This window comes from Paroedura picta, chromosome 7 (genome assembly GCF_049243985.1).
Source record: "Paroedura picta isolate Pp20150507F chromosome 7, Ppicta_v3.0, whole genome shotgun sequence".
Taxonomy (NCBI): domain Eukaryota; kingdom Metazoa; phylum Chordata; class Lepidosauria; order Squamata; family Gekkonidae; genus Paroedura; species Paroedura picta.
Window position 1 is genome coordinate 74094519 of NC_135375.1, and position 22234 is coordinate 74116752.

General features: G+C 42.0%; 2 protein-coding genes across 2 annotated transcripts in view; one reads left to right on the plus strand and one right to left on the minus strand.

The window, feature by feature from the left end:
* Window positions 1–16215, plus strand: part of JAK2 (Janus kinase 2) — an 83066-nt gene extending 66851 nt beyond the window's left edge. Inside the window, exons 18-24 of the mRNA XM_077344937.1 lie at window positions 101–237; window positions 1262–1451; window positions 5086–5210; window positions 9151–9323; window positions 10503–10620; window positions 11207–11320; window positions 12509–16215. Of these exons, the coding sequence (XP_077201052.1) occupies window positions 101–237; window positions 1262–1451; window positions 5086–5210; window positions 9151–9323; window positions 10503–10620; window positions 11207–11320; window positions 12509–12616 (965 nt within the window). The 3' untranslated portion in view covers window positions 12617–16215. The remainder of the gene's footprint in view (window positions 1–100; window positions 238–1261; window positions 1452–5085; window positions 5211–9150; window positions 9324–10502; window positions 10621–11206; window positions 11321–12508) is intronic.
* Window positions 16216–17060: 845 nt separating this feature from the next.
* LOC143841132 (uncharacterized) lies at window positions 17061–21859 on the minus strand. Its single transcript, XM_077344940.1, has 2 exons — window positions 21538–21859; window positions 17061–17313 (listed from the first exon to the last, which is right to left on the minus strand). Exons 1-2 carry the CDS (start codon window positions 21758–21760, stop codon window positions 17096–17098), a joined length of 441 nt encoding a protein of 146 aa, XP_077201055.1. The 5' UTR covers window positions 21761–21859; the 3' UTR covers window positions 17061–17095.
* Window positions 21860–22234: the final 375 nt, after the last annotated feature.

Consider the following 22234-nt stretch of genomic DNA (forward strand, 5'->3'; position numbering starts at 1 on the left):
ATGAGAGAAAATTGAGCTGTCTGTTGTTAACCATCAAGTTTTTCAGATATTATGGAGGACTTGGCTGAACAGTATTTTTTCCCCTCTTGTTTTCCCCAAGATTATGAACTATTGACAGAAAATGACATGTTGCCAAATATGAGAACTGGTACACTTGGATTTTCTGGGGCTTTCGAAAGCAGGGACCCAACCCATTTTGAAGAGAGGCACCTCAAGTTTTTACAGCAGCTGGGCAAGGTAGGAAGTTTATGGGTTAAGCCTTCCACAGGCATTCAGCCCTGAAGACTCTTGGGACTAGGTGCATTGCAAAGCTGCAGCCAGTGTTCATAATTTTAAAGTAATTAACAGTTTGTACATTTATTTCTGTTCAGTATTCCTGCTGTTCTTTACTGTGCCACCTTCCTTAGTACAAAGATTGTGGAAAGGGGCATCCAGGCCACGGTAGGAGCATCCAGCAACCCTGTGGTCAAAACTCTCACATTGGTCCATGTTAAATCCACAGGGACGAGACACCTGCTGCACAACTGGTTAATCGTCTCTGTGAGATTTGGGAAGAGATGACTTCATGGGAAGAATGTGATAATTAAGCATATGTTGTGCATCTTACAATCACTGCATCTTCAGATCTGTCTGGTCTACAGCACTGACAGCTCAAAACCTTCCCTAAGTCTGCTGTGCCACAGCATTTTCTTTTTATTGTGAGCCTTTGGCTTACATGGCTTAGAGTGTGTTTGCATTTCAGTGCCTGTTGCTTTCCTGACTCCTTTTTAATATGCTTTCCCTGCACTTAAATATACATCCAAATGAGTAGCCGTGTTGGTCTGAAGTAGCACAATAAAATCAGAGTCCAGTAGCACCTTTAAGACCAACAAAGATTCAAGACGTGAGCTTTTAAGTGCAAGCACCTTCATCTGATGAAGGGTGCTTGCACTCGAAAGCTCACGCCGTGAATAAATCTTTGTTGGTCTTAAAGGTTCCAGTGGACTCTTTTTTAAAATATACATCGTGTTCCTGTGGGCTGTGCTGGCTGTTCTTCAGGTTGGGTGGGATTTATTGGATAACCTAAAACTCTTAACAATTGTAGCACCTTTTTGTATTCAGAGTGATGATCCTGTCTAAAACTGCAGAAACAGGAGGCGGGTTGGGTTAGGTTGAACAGTCACAGTAATGCAAGCCTAGTAGTTGGTCACTGGCTTTATGAAAACCACCTGTGTGCTGCTGTATGTTCTTGGTGGATACATGTGTTAATTTTGTTTTGTAGGGTAATTTTGGCAGTGTGGATTTGTGCCGATATGACCCACTGCAGGACAATACAGGGGAAGTTGTGGCTGTTAAAAAACTGCAGCACAGCACCGAAGAACATCTGCGGGACTTTGAAAGAGAAATTGAAATTCTCAAATCCTTACAACATGATAACATTGTCAAGTACAAAGGAGTCTGTTACAGCGCTGGTAAGCTACGTATTTAATAGCTGTTCTTGATTAATATTATTTATAAAGTGAGCAGTCCTTTCATAATTTATGAATTGTTCCCTGTTAGCATGAATCGTTAAATGTACATGTCAGAACATAGTCTTCTTAATTAGAGGCAGACATTTCCTTCATTAGAGTTGGTATACAAATTTAAATTTCAGTCTTCCAGTTTGTGTGTGTGTGTGTGTGTTTTAATGAGTTTTATCACAGTGGGAATCTATGAAGTTTGTATTTTATGCTGTATATAGTTCCCAAAGCAGTTAACCAAGTTTTTTTACTTCATTTATATGATGCCTTTTCCATCAATGGCATATATCATTTTCTTCCCCTTCACAACAGCCCTGTGAAGTAGGTTAGGCTGAGAGTGTGTGACTGGACTAAGGTCATCCAACAAGCTGCCAGTGTGGAGAGGCAATTCGAATGTAAATCTTCCAGATCCTAGGCTACCAGTCTAACCACCACCTCATACTGGTGCTCCTGCTGTTTTTCCCTTGCACCCCCACGATTTAAATAAGTATTTTAATTATTAATCTACTACTAGCACAAATTTGCCATAGCTTGAAATCTATGGACATGTTAAAAGTAAAGGAAAACAATATTATGTACCTCCTTCAGTGGGCCCAAAGTCATCTAAGGTGGTTAGGGCACACCTCTGCTTGTTCAGGTAGGTAGGTCTATGTATGCAGATTTTGCCAGTGAGTGACAATTTAAAATACAATAAATGGAAATACAATAAATGGAACCATGGATATCACCAGGGGTTGCATCAAAAAATGAGATTGCTGGAATTCCCCTAGAGGGACACACACTAGCATATCGAACAAATGTGTCCCAAAGGAGGACAAGACCGAGCAAACAGTCTCCTCCAACATGGGAGTTGGTAGCTGGAGGGGGGATTGATCTCCAGAGAGTAGTCCAGAGCCCTGATCCTCAACTCCTCCAACAGTTCTGCCACAGAGGCCCTGTAAAAGTTGGCAAGGCTACCCCTAACTGCCCAGAAGGTAGTAGAAAAGACAAAGAGGATGGCTGCCGCAAGGAAGGGCCAAGCTTGGCCACTATTTGATGGCTGTTCTGGTGCCAGACCGGCAGAAGAACCAAGGAAAGAAGGAAGTGCAAGGTGGACATTGAGGCCAGTAGCCCAGCCGGACACACAAAAAATTCCAGAGCACCAGAGCACCAGCTGCACACATAGCATAACCTAGAAGAGGATGCGGCAAACCACTCCATGGAGCAGAAAACTGTAGGAAAGATGGAGAGCTCTGCCAGTAAACCCCCCTCAACTGGGACCAGAGGACAGACCCCAATCCCCCTTATGGTCATCAGATGTTAGGTTTGAATTACTGAGAACCATTTAAACCATTTGTTTCACTCCCCCCCCTTCCAAGTGGAGGGAAGGTTAATGGATTGCTGAAATGGCTTGCCCACCTGCCCTGTTGTTAGGCTGAAATGGCTGTGAGCCTTTTTACTGTAGGTTTCACTTCTGAATGGTTTTGCCTCCTCTTGCTCATTTCAGTCCATAGTCAGAACATATGAGGAAAGATGGATTAGATTTACTTGAAAGTGGAGTAAATTGGTGGAAATAATATTTTTTATTTCCTTAAAAACACCCAACATAAATACAAAAAGGGGGAACTTCAATATCCAGTGACTCTCTGCATGTGTGTGTGTGTTAAAAGGAACAAAATTGGTGTCTGTATGCTGTGAGTTCACAAATTATTAAAGTTCTAATCTACTGATTTCTCAGAGGTGGGCATTTATCTCTCCAGTATTGCAATATGAGTCTCATCTGTAGTAAGGACACCGAGGATCTATTTTCGTTGACCGCAAGTTCACCTCCAAGGAATGGGCAGATAGTTTAAAAGTACATGTGGACGGATCACTAACAATTTGAGATATGCAGATGACTGGCCAAAGGCAGTAAAGACTTGAAATGGCTACTGGTAAAAGTCAAAGGTCAAAGAAGGTTTACACCTGAACTCTAAGAAGACAACAGTAGTAACTACTGAGAAATTACACATTTTTAAGGTTGACAATGCAGGTAATGAAGTAGTTGAACAGTTTCTGTTTCTTGACTCAATCAAAAGGTAAACAATAACTAAGAAATCAGGAGATTGACACCTGGAAGGGCAGCCATGAAGGAAATAGAAAAGATCCTTTAAATTCAAGGAAATATTTCTGGAACCCAAGATCAGGATACTATTACCCATTACTATGTATAGATATGAAAGTCGGATAGTGAAGAAAGCTGACTGGAAGAAAATTGATGTATTTCACATGTGTTGGAGGAAAGTTTACCAAGGCCACGGTCTGCAAAAAAAGACATGGTTTCTATATCAAATCAAACCCGAATTCTCCCCAGAAGATAAACTGACTAATCTCAGGTTATCATATTCTGACCACTTGATGAAAAGACAAGCCTCACTGAAAAAGAGAGGAATGCTGAAGGCAGAGAGAAATGCGGAATAGCCAATTTAAGGCGGATTGACCCAATCAAGGGTGTAAGCTGCATGGAGCTTTTATTCCAGTCCCAGGTCGATTCAGTCCCTGCCATCTCCACTGAATGCGATTTCTATTTTGATTTTGTCCAGTTTTAATTTTCCCTCTGCAACAAACATGATTGATCCAGAGTGACCCTACCTTTTCCCAGTGATATTTAAGAGTGGAAATAACCCTCAATATTTTCAGAATCGGATTGAATCCAATGAGAAATCATGCTCATCGTTGGAGCTCCGTGGTGGAGAAGCCCTGATTGGCCGAGGCTGCCTAGGTGACAAGCTTGCTTTAAAGGGGAAGCCCCTAATTTATCAGCAGAAGCCTTCTGTGGAGATTTGCATCATGGATTTTTTTCTCCTTCCTCTGCTGTCTGCTACCCTCTTCCCCCCCTTCAAAAAAGAAAGAAAGAGGCTCTGTCTGTGCTGGGCTCCTCCAATCCTCTCCCCCCTTCAAGAAAACAAAGAAAGAGGCTCCGTTTGCCTCTCCCTTCCCCTTCTGAGCCTCCCTAAGCACGTGCAGAACACTTTTCTGTTTCAATGGCAAGGGGGGGGGGGAGAGAAAGACCTGAGTTCATACTGATCAGAATTCAACAGGACTGACAATGGAATAAATAAAGTAAGTGCAGATTCAGTCCTAGAAGCCATGACCTTTCATTTGCAGGGCCTGAAGTAGACTATTAACAATAGGATGTTTTTGAGGTCATTAATTCATAGGGTCAGCAAAAGTCAGAAGTGACTGGATGGCACACAAGCCACTCAGAGCACAGTCCCATGCAAAGTTACTGTAGTCCAAGCCCACTGAAAGCAATAGTAGGTAAATAAAGTTGCACAGTAGATCTTCACAAGATTGCACTGTTAGTGTTGTTTGTTTAAATCTAGGATCATGGAATCCATCCGACTCTTGAATGATTCAAGATATGTCTTTACCGGCAAAATCACAAACTGATATTGAGAATCTGTTGAAATACAGCTGAAGAATGCTCATGTTTTAGCTTTGTTGCTGTCCTTTGGAATGATTCCAAAACTTTTATATGAAGAAATCATTATAAATACCTTTTCAATATTTTTGTTTAAAAATACTTAAAGTGTGGGCTTGACACTTAAAAATATATATTTTAAAGGGCGGAGAAACCTGAAGTTGATAATGGAATATTTACCCTATGGAAGTTTACGTGACTACATCCAGAAACATAAAGACAGATTGGATCATAAGAAACTCCTTCAGTATGCCTCTCAGATATGCAAGGTAATAAATTCCACAGATCTTATTATTTATCCTAGGTGGATTTGTCAGGGTTTTTCACTTTGAACTCTGGATGTGTGTATTTATGTATTAAAATATTTATACCCAGTCTTTACTCAACATTCAAGTCAGCTTACAGTCTAAAGCTTAAGTTTATTTGTATTAAGGGCTTTCACCATATGGGACTTACAAACTGAACCTACATGTTAGCAGTAAGCTGCCTGGAAAGTTGAACAAAGATGTATTTAGCTTCCAAAGAGGCAACTTGTCAAAGATAAAGAGATTCTTTTAAAAGAAACAGAAAAGGACGGTCAAACTTTACATGATACTTGGATGTTATGACCATTTCCACAGCACAGTTTTTCCTTTTTTTTTCTCCACATGGAATTCCAATGTGACAATCTGAAATTGTGGCTGGCATTCTGCATCAGGGGTTTTCTTCCCTTTCAATCCAGGACTGAATGTGCTACATGTGTTGCATTTGCTTCAAAACAGTGGACAGTTTTGCCTCCCATTACACCTCCCCTTAATTTTTTTATAATTATGGTGTATTTATACTTGGGCAATAACACAATTGCATGATGACATAGTTCAAAATCTCAGCCACTGCCATATTGTCTGCTGATGCTGTCACGTTTGTGATTGCAAATGTTGAAGATTCACAAAATGGGGGGGGGGGCATTGCCTTCGGGTCTGTGCCACTGGAACCAGGGCCGTTTCTGCAGTTGTCCGTTTTCTCTGGGTCTCCTTCATATTGGTCTCTGGCGGTTGACTTCAGTTTTGCGCCTGGCTACCCACACATGGTAGTTTCCAAATGCCAATACTGAGGGTTTGCTTTCTTTTCATAACCATTCGCATTCACCTCAGAGTCATGTGTTCCCATGTTTTTTTTTCAGAAACACAGGGTGGGCATCCCTGCCCCTTCCTTTTTTTCTCTTTTTTTTCTTTGCATGCAAGCAATAACATACTTTCGATTTAATGTATTTTTAGTATATTTATATCTGAGGAAGTGTGAATAAAACTTCCAGTGGACTCTAAACTTGTACTTCAAAGCTGAAATGCTGTGGAGGGGGGAAGCGAAAAGGAGGGGGTGAGAAAACAATGCCTTTTCAAACAGTTTCAGAGAAGCCCTTGGCAGCGGGTGGGGAAGGATAAGAGAAAGGAGAGCTGGGTCTGCCCAGCTGCTGCGTAGATGCTCATGCATCTTAACACTGGTAGATACTTAACAAAAAAATGCACATGTTGCAGGATGCTCTTTAGGGGGAGAATGGAGAAGTTTCTGAATAGATGATCATTTGTCCTAGTGCAGAATTAAAAAGCACGCAAAAATGGCAGTAAGGAGGGAAGATGAGAAACAGAGAAGGTAGGCGGACTCGGTCTTTGAAGGCAACGTGGAGGGCGGGGAAGCCACTTCAGATGCAGACCAAATGCATGGGATTGCCACACATTGCCTCCCCAGTAGGGGAGACAATTTGCAGTTTTTCCCAACTGCAAAAAATAGCATGATTGCCACTGATGGCCACTGATGGTGGCAATCGTGCCAGATCTGCACCTGAAGAGCCTGATTTTTGTGCAAAAATGGAAAATTTCCACACAGCTGAAAGAGCATTGCCGCGAAATTTCCAGTATCTGCAGAATCAGCCCTGGATTTTCTATGGAAATTTTAAAAATTCTTTCGATCTTTAAGACTGCCCAAACAGGGTTTTATTCTATTGCAGAAAAGATCTACTTAAAATCACAATAATAAAATCTCACCTAGAAAGTTTTCTGCTAATTAGGAAGGGTAGAAAAATACCAAGAAGAGATCAGCATGATCAATTAAGAGTCAAGGAAGCCAGAAAAAACAAGCAGGACTTCTTTAGAAAGTGGGAGTCTAGCTCAAATGGGGGAAATTTAAGTGGGTGCAATCCCTGGTGACAGAAATTGAAGGTAAAGCAAGTAAGAAAGGTATTTGAGGTGCCTGTTCCTGGAAAAATAAACAGTAACCTATTTAAATTCATCAAAAGCAGGAAACCAACAAAGGAAAGGTGTTGAACTATGATTCCTCTGGAAACTCTGCTTTGGTGTTGAACCATTATATGACAAAATGTAAGAGGATTAGGTAGTGGGGAAAGATAAATAATAGTGAAATAAAATCTGATCTTCCCCCCCCTTACCATGTTCCCTATGGGCATGACTGCTGGATAGATGAGTTAGATCAGGTTTTCTCATCCAGGGTTTCTTGACAGCCCAGGAAGGGTTTCCTGAATGGTTGGAAGCTAATTAATATTTCATGTCTTTTTAAAATTTGTTATTCATTTTTTAAACATTAAATTTGTTAAATAAACACACTTGTTAAACATATATGGTCATGTTAACCAGCTCCTTCCCTCCCAAAATGGCCCGTGATGGGCCTGGAGGGGGTGGGAAGGGGAAGGGCCCCAGGTGGGTATGTACACAGCTAAGCTTCCTAACCATATTCTGCATGATCACGCTTCTGGGGTGTTACGAAACCTGAGCAATGTTTCAGGGAGATCTCAGTGGTAAAAAAGTTGAGAAAGGCTGAGTTAGAGAGAGGGATGAAGAGGAGGGCAAAATGAGGATAAAAGAGTTTGAAACAAAAGTTTCATTTACTGCTTTTTAAGATCAATGTTACAAATTTTTGAAAGAAAATCTAACAAAATGATACATCTTTTAGTGTGTTTTACTGTTGAGGTCAACAGTCAAGAAAACTAAGATTGTGGTAACCAGTCCTATCAATTCCTGGCAAATAGATGGGGAAGGAATGGAGGTAGTGACAGGTTTTATTTTCCTGGGCTCCAAGATCACTGCAGATGGGGACTGCAGCAAAGAAATTAAAAGAAGCTAGCTCCTGGTGAGGAAAGCTATGGCAAATCTAGACAGCATCATAAGAAGCAGAGACATCACCCTGCCAACAAAAGTGCATCTAGTCAAGGCTATGGTCTTCCCAGTTGCAATGTATGGCTGTGAAAGTTGAACCATAAGGAAGGCCGACCATCAAAGAATTGAGGCTTTTGAACTCTGGTGCTGGAGAAGACTCTTGTGAGTCCCTTGGACTGCAAGACGAACAAACCGGTCAGCCTTAGAGGAGATCAGCCCTGACTGCTCCTTAGAAGGCCAGATCCAGAAGATGAAACTCAAATACTTTGGCCACCTCATGAGAAGGAAGGACTCCCTGGAGAAGAGCCTAATGCTGGGAGCGATTGAGGGCAAAAGAAGAAGGGGACGACAGAGAGTGAGGTGGCTGGATGGAGTCAGTGAATCAGTCGGTGTGAGCTCAAATGAATTCTGGGGAATGGTAGAGGACAGGAGGATCATTGCCCATGGGGTCTCGATGGGTCGAGCACGACTTCGCAATTAACAACAACTGTAGAGATCAATCAGGAAGTTAGTCTTTATCACTAGCAAAGAACATTAGTTTTCTAGTGAGGGATATGAATGAAAAGAGAGGGGTTGTACAAACAAACGGGAAGTGGGGGTGGAGGATTGTGGGTCTGAGCCTTCTTCCACTGATCAAGAACCAAACCATTCATTGCATATCAAAGGGGTATTATCTGTATCAAATGCTAGCTGTATATCAGTATGGTCTTTAAGGACATGGTTCAGATAATCTTGATGGCTCCTAGCAGCAAATCCATTGGAGTCATCTAGTGGTAGTTTGGTTGACATTGTAGGTATGTTCAGAACTGGGAATATTAATGCTTGATACCTTTTTGTATGTTTGTTTTCTTTTCTTGATCTGCAAGCATTAATATGTCTTGGAACTAATCTCTATAGCATGAGGTAAAAGCAGTTTTGGTGGGGAACAAGGAAAACTGAGTCAAATCAGAACCATGTCCAGACATCGGTTAAATGGCTTGTAGTTACCTTCCCTCTCTGTTTCATATACTCTTTTACATACACTCAGTTTAATTTGGTTTCGTAACACTGTGTTTATGTACAGGGAATGGAGTATCTGGGCACAAAAAGATACGTTCACAGAGATCTCGCAACGCGGAACGTCTTGGTGGAGAATGAGAACAGAGTTAAAATTGGAGACTTTGGCTTGACAAAAGTTTTGCCTCAAGACAAAGAGTACTACAAAGTTAAGGAACCAGGCGAGAGCCCTATATTTTGGTGAGTTTTTGTGTGCTGCCTGAATCTAAGCTAACTGATGGTGGAAACTACAGGGGACTTTTGCAGTTAAGTTTTGGTCCTTTGGATTGAAGTGCCTCTGCTTCAGCTTATAATAAATGAATTCCTGTGCAGCTCGTTATAGTCTTTACTGGGGTTTAAGCCCACTTTAAAAGCAAGCTAGATGCTGGCAGGGGTCCCCCATTTGCAGCAGGCATGTAGGTACCTGTTTGGAAGGGGGGATTGCAGTGTCCCTCTCTATCCTCTGAAGGGTAGGGTTGGGGTGGAGCGCACAGATGTCCACCTGCCAGATGCCTCAGAAGCAAGGAGAGGTGCAGGCAGAGCAGGGCCTCCCCTATCCACCACTATAGCCCCCACTCTCTCCCCCATCGGAGCACATAGGCTGTAGCTTCATTGGTGCCAGCAATGAGTGGAGCGAGGGCAGCAGAGGCAGTGTGGAGCATGGCCAGTCTGCCTGCACTTCCCCCGGCAGTGGACCTCTAGCTATCCGCAAGGGAATGAGCAGCATCAATGCAGCAGCTGGGGAAACCACAGCTGGTCAACTCCCTCTGGGCCCAGCTGTGGCCAGGTGTAAGCTGAGAGCAGTGGGAGTGGATCACAGCTTATGTGAGTCAACGGGCAACAGCTCCTTAAAAGGGCAGGATCAGGGGGGATACAGTGAGGCTGGCTGGGAGGATAGGTGCCCAGGCTCTTATGACACAGTCAGGTAGGAGCAAAGGATGTGAGGCGGGGCACCTCATTTATGGAGGCACCGTCGAGCTCTCCCACCCTCTCACCACCACTAGAGTTTGGGAAGGGCAGGCAGGCATCGCAGCTACCATGCGCTGGGTGGTGGCAGAGGTGTGACCTCTGTGGTGGAGGTCTGCAGGCTTCCCAGCCGCCGTTAATGGTGAGGGGGCAGGCAGAGGAGGCAGGTCAGCCTCCCAGGCCCAGTAGTAGCAATGGGGAAGGTGGAGGAGGGACAGGCTGGCCTCCCAGGCCCTGGTTGCGATTGAGGAGATAGGTGTGGGCTCAGTGATGCACTAGCCCTCTTATTGGCCCTCGATGGGAGGCCAAGGTTCCTCCTTGGGCCAAACAGAGGATCAGCACGTCATGAGAAGTACCCTGAGCATTTTATTATATAGGATATTTTATCTCCCATTCTCTTCCCTTTCATTCTAGGTATGCTCCAGAGTCCTTGACAGACAATAAGTTTTCTGTGGCCTCAGATATGTGGAGCTTTGGTGTGGTTCTGTACGAACTCTTCACATACATTGACAAGAACAAAAGCCCTCCAGCGGTTTGTATATATACTTACGCTTTGCCTGAGTTCTGCTCCAGATTTCTACTGTCCTATTTCTATTGCATTGTTTATTGATTGTCCCATGATTGTATTGACTTACTCTGTATAATCTAGGTTGAGTTCATTAGTAAATGAGAGATTGACACTTGAGAGACTTACAAGTGGACCAGGAAAAGGAAGGTGTTAATTTGGGAGATACTTTGCAGGATCTGTGAAAAGTCCTCTCCCTCAGTTTACCCAAGAACATCCGAAGGGATCATGGGCGAGTTCCCATCAGCTATATCTGAGAGCCTCCATTTTCATAGCCTTGTATGTGTATAGAGAGAAGTAAAACCCTCCTCTCAGAGACTCAGTGTTAAATACATTTGCATAAGATTAACAGATTTTAAGCCTCTCTGTGTTATCTTCAGGTTAACTTTGAAAATGGAGTGCTTGTTGTTATATTAAGAGTTTGCCTCTGGCATATTGCATTGTATTGGTCAAAAAAGGAGCTGGTTTTCTACAAAGGACTTTCTCGTAAACATTTGTACAAGTTTCAGTGTTATTAATTTGACTCAGATTCAGCACTAGATTTCTGTTTCAGGAGTTCATGCGCATGATTGGCAATGACAAGCAAAACCAGATGATTGTGTACCATTTGATAGAGCTTTTGAAAAATAACGGACGGCTGCCAAGACCTGATGGATGTCCTGATGAGGTATTGAAATGAAGTCATTTATGTGGCTGTTGCCGCTCTCCCCCTTGGCATAACTTTCTTCAGTACTGTGAAAGTAATTGTTTTGATAACAGCAGGTATACATTTCCAAGTGCACATAATTGTCCAAAGTAGAAATAGAATCCGGTTGAAAAATTACTCTACTCATCTACCATCCCTGTTCTTTCACCTTCTTTCCTGTTTACCCTTCACTTTGCGGTGTAGGGTGAGTGGTATTGTTGCATTCCCCTTTGAAATGTTAAACAACCCTTGTAGCTGCTAGGAATGGAAGACCAGCTGGGGAGATAACATAGTCTGGCTGGCACCAGTATTCGCACCTCTGAGTTCAAACACTATTTCTTGAGAACCCTGTTTCCCACCTAGATCCTATATGTGTGTAAAAACACACACACACACACCTGTGGGTCCTTGGTTTAAATTGTCTTTGTCAATTACCTTGCTGCGATGAACCTCCATTGATGCCTGTTCCTATATGCTCCGTCTAATAAACGAACTTTGATCAAGTGCCTAATGCTCTGTTGGGTCAGAAGGTAAACTTCTGGGTGAGCATTCAGTGGGTCATGACAGCCCCCTTTATCTTTAGCATTTTACAGTGGAGTATCATTGAGGTCTTGTCACATTTTAACTTTCTTTGAAAATAAATACATCTATTTTTGTATATAATAATATTTCTATACATTGCACTTTTAATATCAGGCCACACGTTCATATTTCTTTAACCTTTTTTGGTTTCTTGAGCAAAAGAAGGCCCTGCTGCTGTTATCAGAGTGCTAGGATACAAGTCACTAAAGCTAGTCTATTGACTCAACCAAGTTGAGTTATGAAGCACCTCACTGGAAAGGCAGGGACACCTCTGTCCCAAACCGGGGCTCTGCCAGACCATCTCCTAAGATCTCACTGTTTCAGATGGACAGTGGCTTCAGCAGTCCCATTTTCACATTTTTATTTGTGGCTGATGAATATGTGCACTTTGTGTGCATTTGAAAAAAATGGGGGCTTGTCTGTGTAGCTGAGTGGGCAGGAAGAAGGGATTTTGATGTAGGGTACTGCACAGAACTCAGAGAGAGAATATGATAGCGTGTGCTGCTGAGACCTGGTACTGGCTGTAATATTTTCTTAGGATGACCTACCTCTGATAGTTGTTTTACCTTCCCCCCCTCTTTCACTAAGGTTTATGCCATCATGACGGAATGCTGGAATAATGATGTGAGTCTGCGACCCTCCTTCAGAGACCTTGCTCTGCAAGTGGACCTCATAAGGGAGAGCGTGGGTGGATGAGATTGCTGGAATTCCTCCAGAGGGACACACTAGCATATGGAACAAATGTGTTCTGGCTTCTTTGGGTGGCTGCAGATGATTGGTTTCCCTTGTGCTGCCATATGCATTCTTGTCTGAGGACAGAGACTATCGGGAATCATCATATCTGACCTTGCAAATGATGTGGACAAATTCTGCTTAGTTTCTTCATCAAGAATACTACAATAATACGCCAATGAAAAGCACTTTGGCTGTCTGAAAAGCAAAATAGCATAATATATGTCCAGTCTGTAATCACCATGGTTTGCCTTGTAGAGTCATAGCATAATTGCACCAAAAAGTCAAGCAGAGAAGATAATAGAAGGATGAGAAAACTGAATGGAGAGACGGAAGATATGTCCAAATGATGACTGCCTTGGGTTGCTGCTGAAGTGAAGGTGACAATCAGCAGCTGGCCTGTCATACTTCATTATGTTGGAAACATCTTGGGTCCAGTTGGGTGGTGCCACTAGAGGCGTCCAAACTAAGTTGCATCACCTCTAAGAAAGACAAATATTTGCACTTAAACAACATGCATGTATGGAAATACAAGCGATCCAGATACACCCTGTACCACTCATCATCACCGTTAATGGATTTTATCTTGATTTTCACATGGTAACTTTTGTCCATTTTGTCTGCCACAAAAGATGACTGTTTACCAGACAAAGGTGTTTTCATCTAGTCGATAGACAGATGACATAGTTGGTTTCTAATAAATGTACTTGTCTCTGGATCATTTGTGACTATGCAATTAACTAGAGATGGAAGAATGTCTTAAAACAGACAATGATAGTGTGTGGCAGAAAAGCACCGTCTCTACCAATCTTTGGTGAGAGAAGAAAGCAGTCCTGAATGAGCCTGAGGCCGGCCTATGAGTAGTGGAAGAAACCATTGCTGATGCCAACAGGGAGAACTCTTAAGCCTGTTCAGAGTAGAGTGCAAGATCCCAAATGCATAGCTGCATTCTCAGCAAAACTACAGCCTAAAAAGTGAAAACCCAGCAGATGTCATGAATCTTTTCCACACTGAACACAGAGGGGCTTGGCATAAGGGCTTGTGTTTTATGAATGGGGTTATAGAGTTTTTACAATGTCCAAGCATAATGGCTTCTCTGTAGAACAAGTTAACTGTATATTTTTGAATAGTTTATTGAGCAATTTTCTATGTGCCTGTCTGAGCCAAGCTGGCCAGCAATATAAGCAGAGATACATGTTGAGACAGAGTGATGTATATGTTTTGAAGGAAAGGGATCAAATTATATTTTTTTCTGAAAAACCAACTGCTGAAAATTGCCTTTTTAAATGAACAACTGTCTATTTTCTTATGTGTGTGTTGTGGATGTTTTTGTTCTCCCTGTCTTATCTCCTAAAGGTACAGGAATTTTGAAGCATATCATAGCAGCTTAATATTTTCCAAATGCTAAATTTTTTCATCCTTGCCAATCTTATAACTTGTTTCACTTTTCCTTCGCATCTCCCCCCCCCACAAGTAATTCTGCTTGCTTAATTTTACTAAAGAATTTGTGGAAAAAGCTGAAGCTTAGTGCAGTTCCTTCAGCCCCAGGCACTGTGATGTAGATACATTTCTTTCATAGGTGAAGTACAGTAGTTCCCCTTGGGTGCTCATCTTTGGCTAGAAGTTTCAGAGCTGTCCCTACAGCTGAATGGAAATGGGCTATGCTGGACAATTTGCCTCATTACACTACTTGCCCACAGAGGCATGATTTAGAGGAATAGCAGTCCTCTTAAGCAAATGTGTTTTCAAGTGTGATGCTTACTTCCTTAAAGAAATCCAATGGGAAAGTGGGTGAAACAGGACAGCTGCTCTCAAACATATGTGAAACATTCCAAACATTTGAGCATTTGGAATGTAGCCTTGATGTATGTGCCTCAGATAGAGGGGGGACACGTAGCAATGCAGATTGTAGAGGATGAAAAATACCTTGGAAAAGTTGCAAATATTTACCCAGTGAGCACCATGCCACTACAGACTCCACAGTTTGCATTAGAACTAGCCTAGTGGCTCCAAGGCCTATATTAAGTTCTACTTCCATCCTTTCCGGAGTCTCCTTGTTCTCTCTTCTAAGTAGTGGTATGCTTCACCTGAATCTGTTTGTAAAGGGGAATGGGAAATACCTAGCTGGAAGGGATCACACAGTCTATATTGTATACTTTATTCAGGCAGCACTTTTGTGGAGCAGGGAAGGGGGCAGAAGCCAGGGTAAGTAGGATGTTAAGTTTGAACTACTGAAATTTTTTCAGATAGCGTTTTAAGAGGCAAGGAAAGCAATATAAGGTATCAGGATAAACAAATGAAACCATGTAACACTAATGGAAATGAATTGCTTGTCTGAAAGGATTTTTTCTTCTGTGTAAAGAAAAAAAGCTCAGGGAAGTTTGTGAAATGCAATGTAGAGATCTTCCATAGTGCTGTTTTTTCCTATGTGAATAAACACCTTTACTTATTTTAGTAAAGTATGTCTAAATTTCTTAAACTGAATGTCACCTTGCAAGAGGATAGGTCTCTAAAGTTCTGTTTTGTAGAGGACTGTATGGTTTTCTGTTTTTTAGAAAGTTGAGCTTTGCATATTGCATTAGGTATTTTCATCAAGCAGGGACTAAATAGTTCAAAGTTTAAATGAAAATTTAGGCTCTATCTGGAATAGAATTTTAAGACATGCAGTGGAAGATTTGAAATTTGTAAAGGAATGAATAGCCTCATGCATGTGCCTGATATTTCTGCATGATCATGGAGACTTTCTCAAATTTTACCTCCAATTGCAGTCCCACATTTGGTATTGGATGCTGCCCTAGGTGTGGTTTCCCTAACCTCAAGGAACAATTTTTGGATGGGTACAAAAGAGTAAGGGGTGGGGGGGGCACAAGCTGCTTGTGTGAGTGCAGAATCCTTTGCCTGTCCCTTTTGAATCTTAATTTAGACTGTGATTGCATGTTTCCTCATTGAATCACTCGATTGGGTTGGGGCCCATATCATAGAAATGCAGTGCCAGTTGTAATATTTTGAAATCAGTACACTTCAGAAGTATGCTGTACATATAACATAATGCAAGCTGTATACTAAAATAAGCGGTTAATTATTTTCCCTTTTCACAGTCTCCATATGACCTTTTTCATTTGTTTGTTTATCATGATACCAAAAATTGCTTGATTGATTTCCTTTAGAAAAAATGCTGTAGAAGAAATTCCTGTAGAAAAAATGCTACATGTTCAGTATTGCTGCTGTGTAGTACAGTGAAAATTCTAGCATTTAAAAAATATAATTTTGATATTATAAAACGCAGGGAAAACACTGTTACTTGGATTTACAGCTACAAGTACTGATCTGTGGTTCATTAAATAACAACATCCTAAATATCAAAATTATCTACTTATGTTCCAGAGACCTGAATCAATCACAAAATAGCAAAAGGCAAGATCATAAAGTATGGCTTAAAACAAAAGCAGAAAACTAGCACAATCATAAGCTTGTAAGAGATACTTCTACAATTCTTGGGCTCCTGTTGCTGTATCAGCTGAACCGACATATCTCAAGAGTATTAAATGTTTTCAAAAATCCTATCTTGTCTTCTAATTTTTGCACATGGTGTCACAATGATTCTCGATACTGACTAAATCCATGATAGTTGAATTAATAGGTTCCAGTATAAATTTGATGTTGACAGAACAGTGTAGAATTCACCTACTTAGGAGAGTTTAGTCTGGTGGTTTTAAGACCAACTGTAAACCTCCTTGTGTCAATAAATAGGCATTTAGGAATGAACAAGTGTAGGGACTCCAAGGGCTTCTGGGGGGCATGACTACCTCATTTTTCCTTCCCACATGATTTCCTTTTGTTGTGCCTTGAAAACAGATGCGGCCTCTTCCCTGTATACATCATTCTATTTTCCTCCGTTTATCCTCACAATAACCCTGTAGTGTAGGTTAGAATGTATAAAGAGCTACTATGGAAGTGGGGATTGGAACTTTGGTCTCCCAGAACCTTGTCAGGGACTGAAACTGCTGCACTTCTGTGGCTTTCATGAGATAGATGCCCTGAGTAAGGAGTACAAACTGGTGGTATCAGGCGGTGTGGTGGTTGTTGGCAGGACTAGCTCTAACAAGGCAGGTCTAAAAGTGCCCTGCCTCTCCCCCTGCATTTTACTGACAGAAGCGAAGGCTTGAAGTCTAGCAATAGTGGTGTGGCTATCTGATGACTCTCAAAAATATCCAAATCTTGTTGGGCTCAAAGATAAAATTGGACTCAAATTAAGCTATTCAAATGAGAATGTTTGTGGTGTTTTTTAAATTATTTGTAATGCAAATAAGAACAATAAATTTTGGTTGTACAAAGGATCAAATGCACTTACAAAAAACAACCCTTACAATTACTGTGCTGTAAAAAAACAGTCTAGGAAACCTGCAGCCAGAACAGGATAAAACTGCACTTTAATTTTGTGCTTTAACAATGAGCTGCAATTTCGTCATAGGTACATCTTTCTTGGCAACACTTTTCTGCAAGTTGCGTAAGGTCATTTGGGGTTTCACGTTTTCTTTGAGGATATTTGACACGTGGAAAATCTGATCCTGTAGGACTTTGTGACTGCTTCAGATCAGGATCTTGGGCTGACTCTAACTTTACAGTCTTCAGCACTCTGTTGTTATCACTTTGAACTAACTCTGTTCAGACAGACACACAAGAACAAACCAAAATTTGCATTGTATTAATAAACTTTTAAAATTAGACCTTGTAACAAATGATTAGTTTTCAATTGCACTTGATAAGCCCATGAAATCCATTTTTAGGCCAAGTTTACATGGGTATTCTTGACTCTTCCTAATCAATGTAGCACCTTGTTCTTTCAGGGACACAGCTGGTCTTGAATATTTTAGAATCAAATGCACTTTTCAGCCTGGTCCACCATTGCAGGGGCATACAGGGAAAATGCCCCATTCCTGAATCCAGTTTCTTCGAGTCTAGCCCTTTTCATTGTGGACATACACAGGAAAATGTGCAAGCAGATTTCCACAGTATTGGCTGGAACAGGGGAAGCTTCAAAACAGCTGGAAGTGTGCAAGTTAGTCCTTTCCTGACCAAATTAATTCTTAGCTGATCTATCATCTTTTCTCCCTGGGACCATTGCTTCTTTCTTGTTTGTTTCCCTAATGTTGAGGTCAGAGTATTGGACACAAAACTGGACTGAGATTTGTGCTGTCTTGGGGTGGAATCTCCTTTGCAGTTCACTGGTGAGTTATTGGAGCAGCGGGGGGGGGGAGCAGGAGAAACAAAGTCCCGTTTCACTCAGACAGGTCTCTCTTTTCAATCAGTAATTGTAAACCAGCTGGATAAATTTGCCTTTTCTGAAAATATATGCCTTTGATGATAATGTGCAGAATGTTTTCTACTAAAATATTTTCTTAGAATATTTTTTCTGTTTATCCAATGCATGATCATTGCTAAGTTTCTGTCCTCTTTCCAATAGTTGGGTCAGTTGACTCCTAACACAGTTCATGGTCATTTTTAAACATTACTAGTGTGGTAAATAGCCCACTTCTTCAGAGCCACTCAACTGTAACCACACAGAGAGACCATTTTGTACATACTTAGTGGTGCTTGATGTTCTGCAGTAATTAATAATATTCAGTGTAAGATCACCTGTCCCACTTCATGGAACCTGCCCATGAATCGCCACCCTCTGACGGATGTCAAGAGTTGGAGAAGACGGGGACTGGGGAGGAGCTCCCCATGCCCACCCCCACCCCCTGTGGTTTGTCCCCTCACTATAAAATCTCTGGCTGCCTGCCTGCTTTCAGGTTCCCTGCTCAAGTGTTAAACTTCAGAATCAATAAGATTGTTAACAGGGAGCCTGCAGAGGACTACACTGTTTGTACTGATACTAATTAGACTAACAGTGCAATCCTAGACATAAATCCAGCCTTGTGAATCCACTGAAGCTTCGTTTTAGAAGGGTGTAACTTCACACTTTAAAACAGTCAGTACCTAGTCCCAAATTTGGAGTTTATCTTCCAGAAAATACTGAATTCTCAGGCTTTAGTGGTCTCCATGCTATCACCTGGGTTATCTGGGAAACAGCCTGAGTCCTGTAAGCCTGTAAAAAAGTTTCAAACTGGTAGTTTCCTAAAAGAAACTCACTTTGAAACAGTTCCCTATTCCCAGTTTTTTCTCCTTCTGTTTAACCAAATGCTACAGAAGGAGTCTCCTCACAAAGGTATTGAAATACAAAAACATTTATAAAATCATTAAAAAGCCAAACATTACAAAAGCAGCAGAGAATTTTTGTTCAGCCAGTTAAATTCTTTAACTGAATTTCTGAAAAATATTCATTTATACCCCACCTTTCTTCCCAAAGGGAATCCAAAACTGCTTACATCATTCTCTTCTTCATTATATTCTCCCAGCAACCCAATGAGATAGGTTAGACTGAGCAAGTATGACTGGTCCAAGGTCAGCCAGTGAAGGTCTATGGCACAGTTGGGGGATTATAACCTGTGTCTCCCAGATACTAGCCCAACACCACACTAGCTCTCAGAGAAAAGAAACTCCTGTCTTAAAACCAAAGAAAAATAAGTATCTGTCCAGGTGCTTTATAGGAGGAAGGTAGCATTGTTAGGCAAGCCTGTTCCTCGTGAACAACCATCTTTCTATCAGAAAACATAGAAACATACAGTAAAGCCTCAGCCAGACAATCTAAGGAGGTTCACACAGGAGAATAAATAAAATAAATATTTTTTTATAATCCCACCCTTCCTGTACAGCTCAGGGCGAGTGACAACCTAATAATATAACAATCAATAAAACCATAGAATTATCTCAATTCCCCCACTAGTATTGAGGGGGGTGTTCAGAGTTCTTGAAGCTGTCTTCTCTCAGTTCCCAGCTGTGAGGCCAGCACTTCTTGATGGTCTCTCTAGGTCTTGACCACAGCCCTGATAGAACAGCTCTGTCTTACTGGTCCTGCAGAACTCTATCGGCAGAGTGTTCCACAAAGCCTGGGAAAATCCTGGCACTGGTCGAGGCCAAATTTCACCTCCTTTGGGCTGGGGATCCTAAGCAGATTTTGATCCACTGATCTTAACTCTCCTTGAGGGATGTAAGGGGAAAGGTGGCTCCATAGATACGCCAGCCCCAGACCATTGAAGGCTTTAAAGGTTAACACCAAAACCTAGAACCTGATCTGGTCTTCTATCTGGAGCCAAAGCAGCTGGGCATGCACCAGTGTCATGTGTGCCCTCCATTGGATTCCAGTGAGGACCCATGCAATTTAATTTTTGACCAATTGGAGTTTCTGGAACAATCTCAATGGAAGCCCTGTGTGGTGGGAGTTGGCGTAGTCTACTCTAGAGGTGACCACTGCATGGAACACCCTGGCTGAGTAATGCTGACAGATAGGGAACAAGCTGTTAAGCCTCGCACAGATGAAAAAAATCCTAGGTGAGTGACATTTGTGATCTGGGCTCTTATTTATTTATTTATTTATTTATTTATCATACTTTTATACCGCCCTCCCCGGAGGCTCAGGGCGGTTTACATTATAACAGAGAACCATACATAAAACAGTCTTGATTGAAAACACTGGTGTTATTTCAGCTTCATAAAGAGCTGGGAGATGCGTCTGTCTTTCTGCATGTTGACCCAGCCAGAGGACCTTTGTCTTGGCTGAATTCAGCATCAGCCAACTCCACTTGAGCCAGTCCACCATGGCCTCCAGGCATCTAGCCAGTTGGTCTGGCAATGTCAACAGATGACTGACTATTAACAGAAATAGCTGGGTGTCAACAGCATACTGATGCCCCAGCCAAAGCTCCAGATCAACAGGGTAAGGGGGAACATATAGATTTAAAGAGCATTGGGGAAAATATAGCTCCTTGCAGGATCCTACTGCTGGGGGCCCATGTTGGGAGACACTCCTTCCTAATGCCACTCTTTCTCTCTGGCCTTGGAGAAAAAACTGCAGCCTCAGATTCCCATGTTGGCTAATGGTGGGTCAGTAATTCATGATCAACCATGCTGAATGCTGCCATCAGATCTAACAGAGTCAACCTGCCTAGATCTCGTTTTCTCCAGAGACTGTTTCTCAGGACAACCAGAGCTGTATCCACCCCATAACCTGGCTAGAAGCCTGGCTAGAATGGAATGGGTCAAGTGCTGACAGACAATTAAGCAAGCAATGGTTAAGCGTTACACAGTATATAATTATAAAATCCTATTGTGTTAAAATGTTAAGTTCAAAATGGTTGATATATTATGTTTAGAGTGTTATGAGTCTAAAACTGGGTTCTCTGTAATGTATAAAAATGTGATAAACAAACAAAATAAGAACCCCTGTAACTATCCAAGAGCCACCTGTTCAGTCACTTTACCCAGGAATGCTAAGTGCAAACTGGGCAGCAATTGGCCAGGTCAGAAGGATCCAGCCCTTCTTTTTTCTACAATGGCCTAACCATCATCCCTTTTAGTCTCACTAAAGAGTGGCAGCCTCTATTCTGGAGAGCTGGGTTTGAATCCCCACTCCTTCACATGCATCCATCTGGCTGACCTTTTGTTAGCCACAGTCCTGTCAGAGCTATTCTCACAGAGCAGTCCTGTCAGGACTCTCTCAGCCCCACCGACCTCACAGGATGTCTGTTGTGGGGAGAGGAAGGAAAAGTGACTGTAAGTCTCTTTTAGACCCCTTTGGTAGTTAAAAGTGGGGCTTTCACCATATGAGGATTACAAACTGAACCTACAGGTTTCCCTTCCTCAAGAGTTATCTTCTTCAGTGCATAGTTATGGCTGATGGAGAGATATTAATCCATTAATTATTCAATGTTATAACAGAATATGGCAGGTTCATCACACAGCTTTATATGTGCAAAAGCTACCCCAAATCCCTGATGACTTACCGTTGGCACTATCAAGAACTGGCATCTGAATTTCGTCTTCTACGGACATCCTCTTCCAGCGGGATCCTCCACAGGTGGAGACTAGTACTAGTTTAAATGAGTGTCCACACAGCCTTCGCATTTGTCTTGCAACTATTGGTGGCATCACTGGACTAGGTGCTTGAAGTGTTAGCTGTGCCACTAACATTATGGCTGGCAACATGATCAGGTTCAGCTTCATCATGGACAACCACTCTCACGGAGTACCTGACAGCAACTCTGGGGCAGACTTTGCTCCCTGCACTTTCTGTTCTGGTTTCTCTGTGTTAATAACCCTCGTTCTTTCTTCTATGGATCTGATAAGAATATCAGCATATGATCTGGCCCACCCACAGATATACTTGCTTACCTGGTTCTATTACATCTTCACCCACCTTTTTCTGTCTTATAACCACATGCTGTAGGTGTCAATTTAATATACAAATGGTCAATGTGTTCTAGACCAGTGGTCCCCAACCTTTTTATCACCGGGGACCACTCACCAGGGACCACTCAACGCCTTTTACTGAGGCCCGTGGGGGGGGGGTAGTTTACTCCTCTACTCTCAACCACTGCCCTAGTGCTCTCTGATCGCTATGATAATGTTTAAACATCCCTTCAAAATAAGATACAGACACGCCACAACAATGAAGTGTGTTGTAAAGGGCTGGGGGGGGAT

Excerpts from the sequence above, each read along its gene's own strand:
- LOC143841132 (XM_077344940.1), bottom strand. The coding sequence starts at position 21,760 with ATGATGAAGCTGAACCTGATCATGTTGCCAGCCATAATGTTAGTGGCA. Across the intron at positions 17,314-21,537 it reads AGTTCTTGATAGTGCCAACG|AGTTAGTTCAAAGTGATAAC; the intron begins GTAAGTCATCAG and ends CTGTCTGAACAG.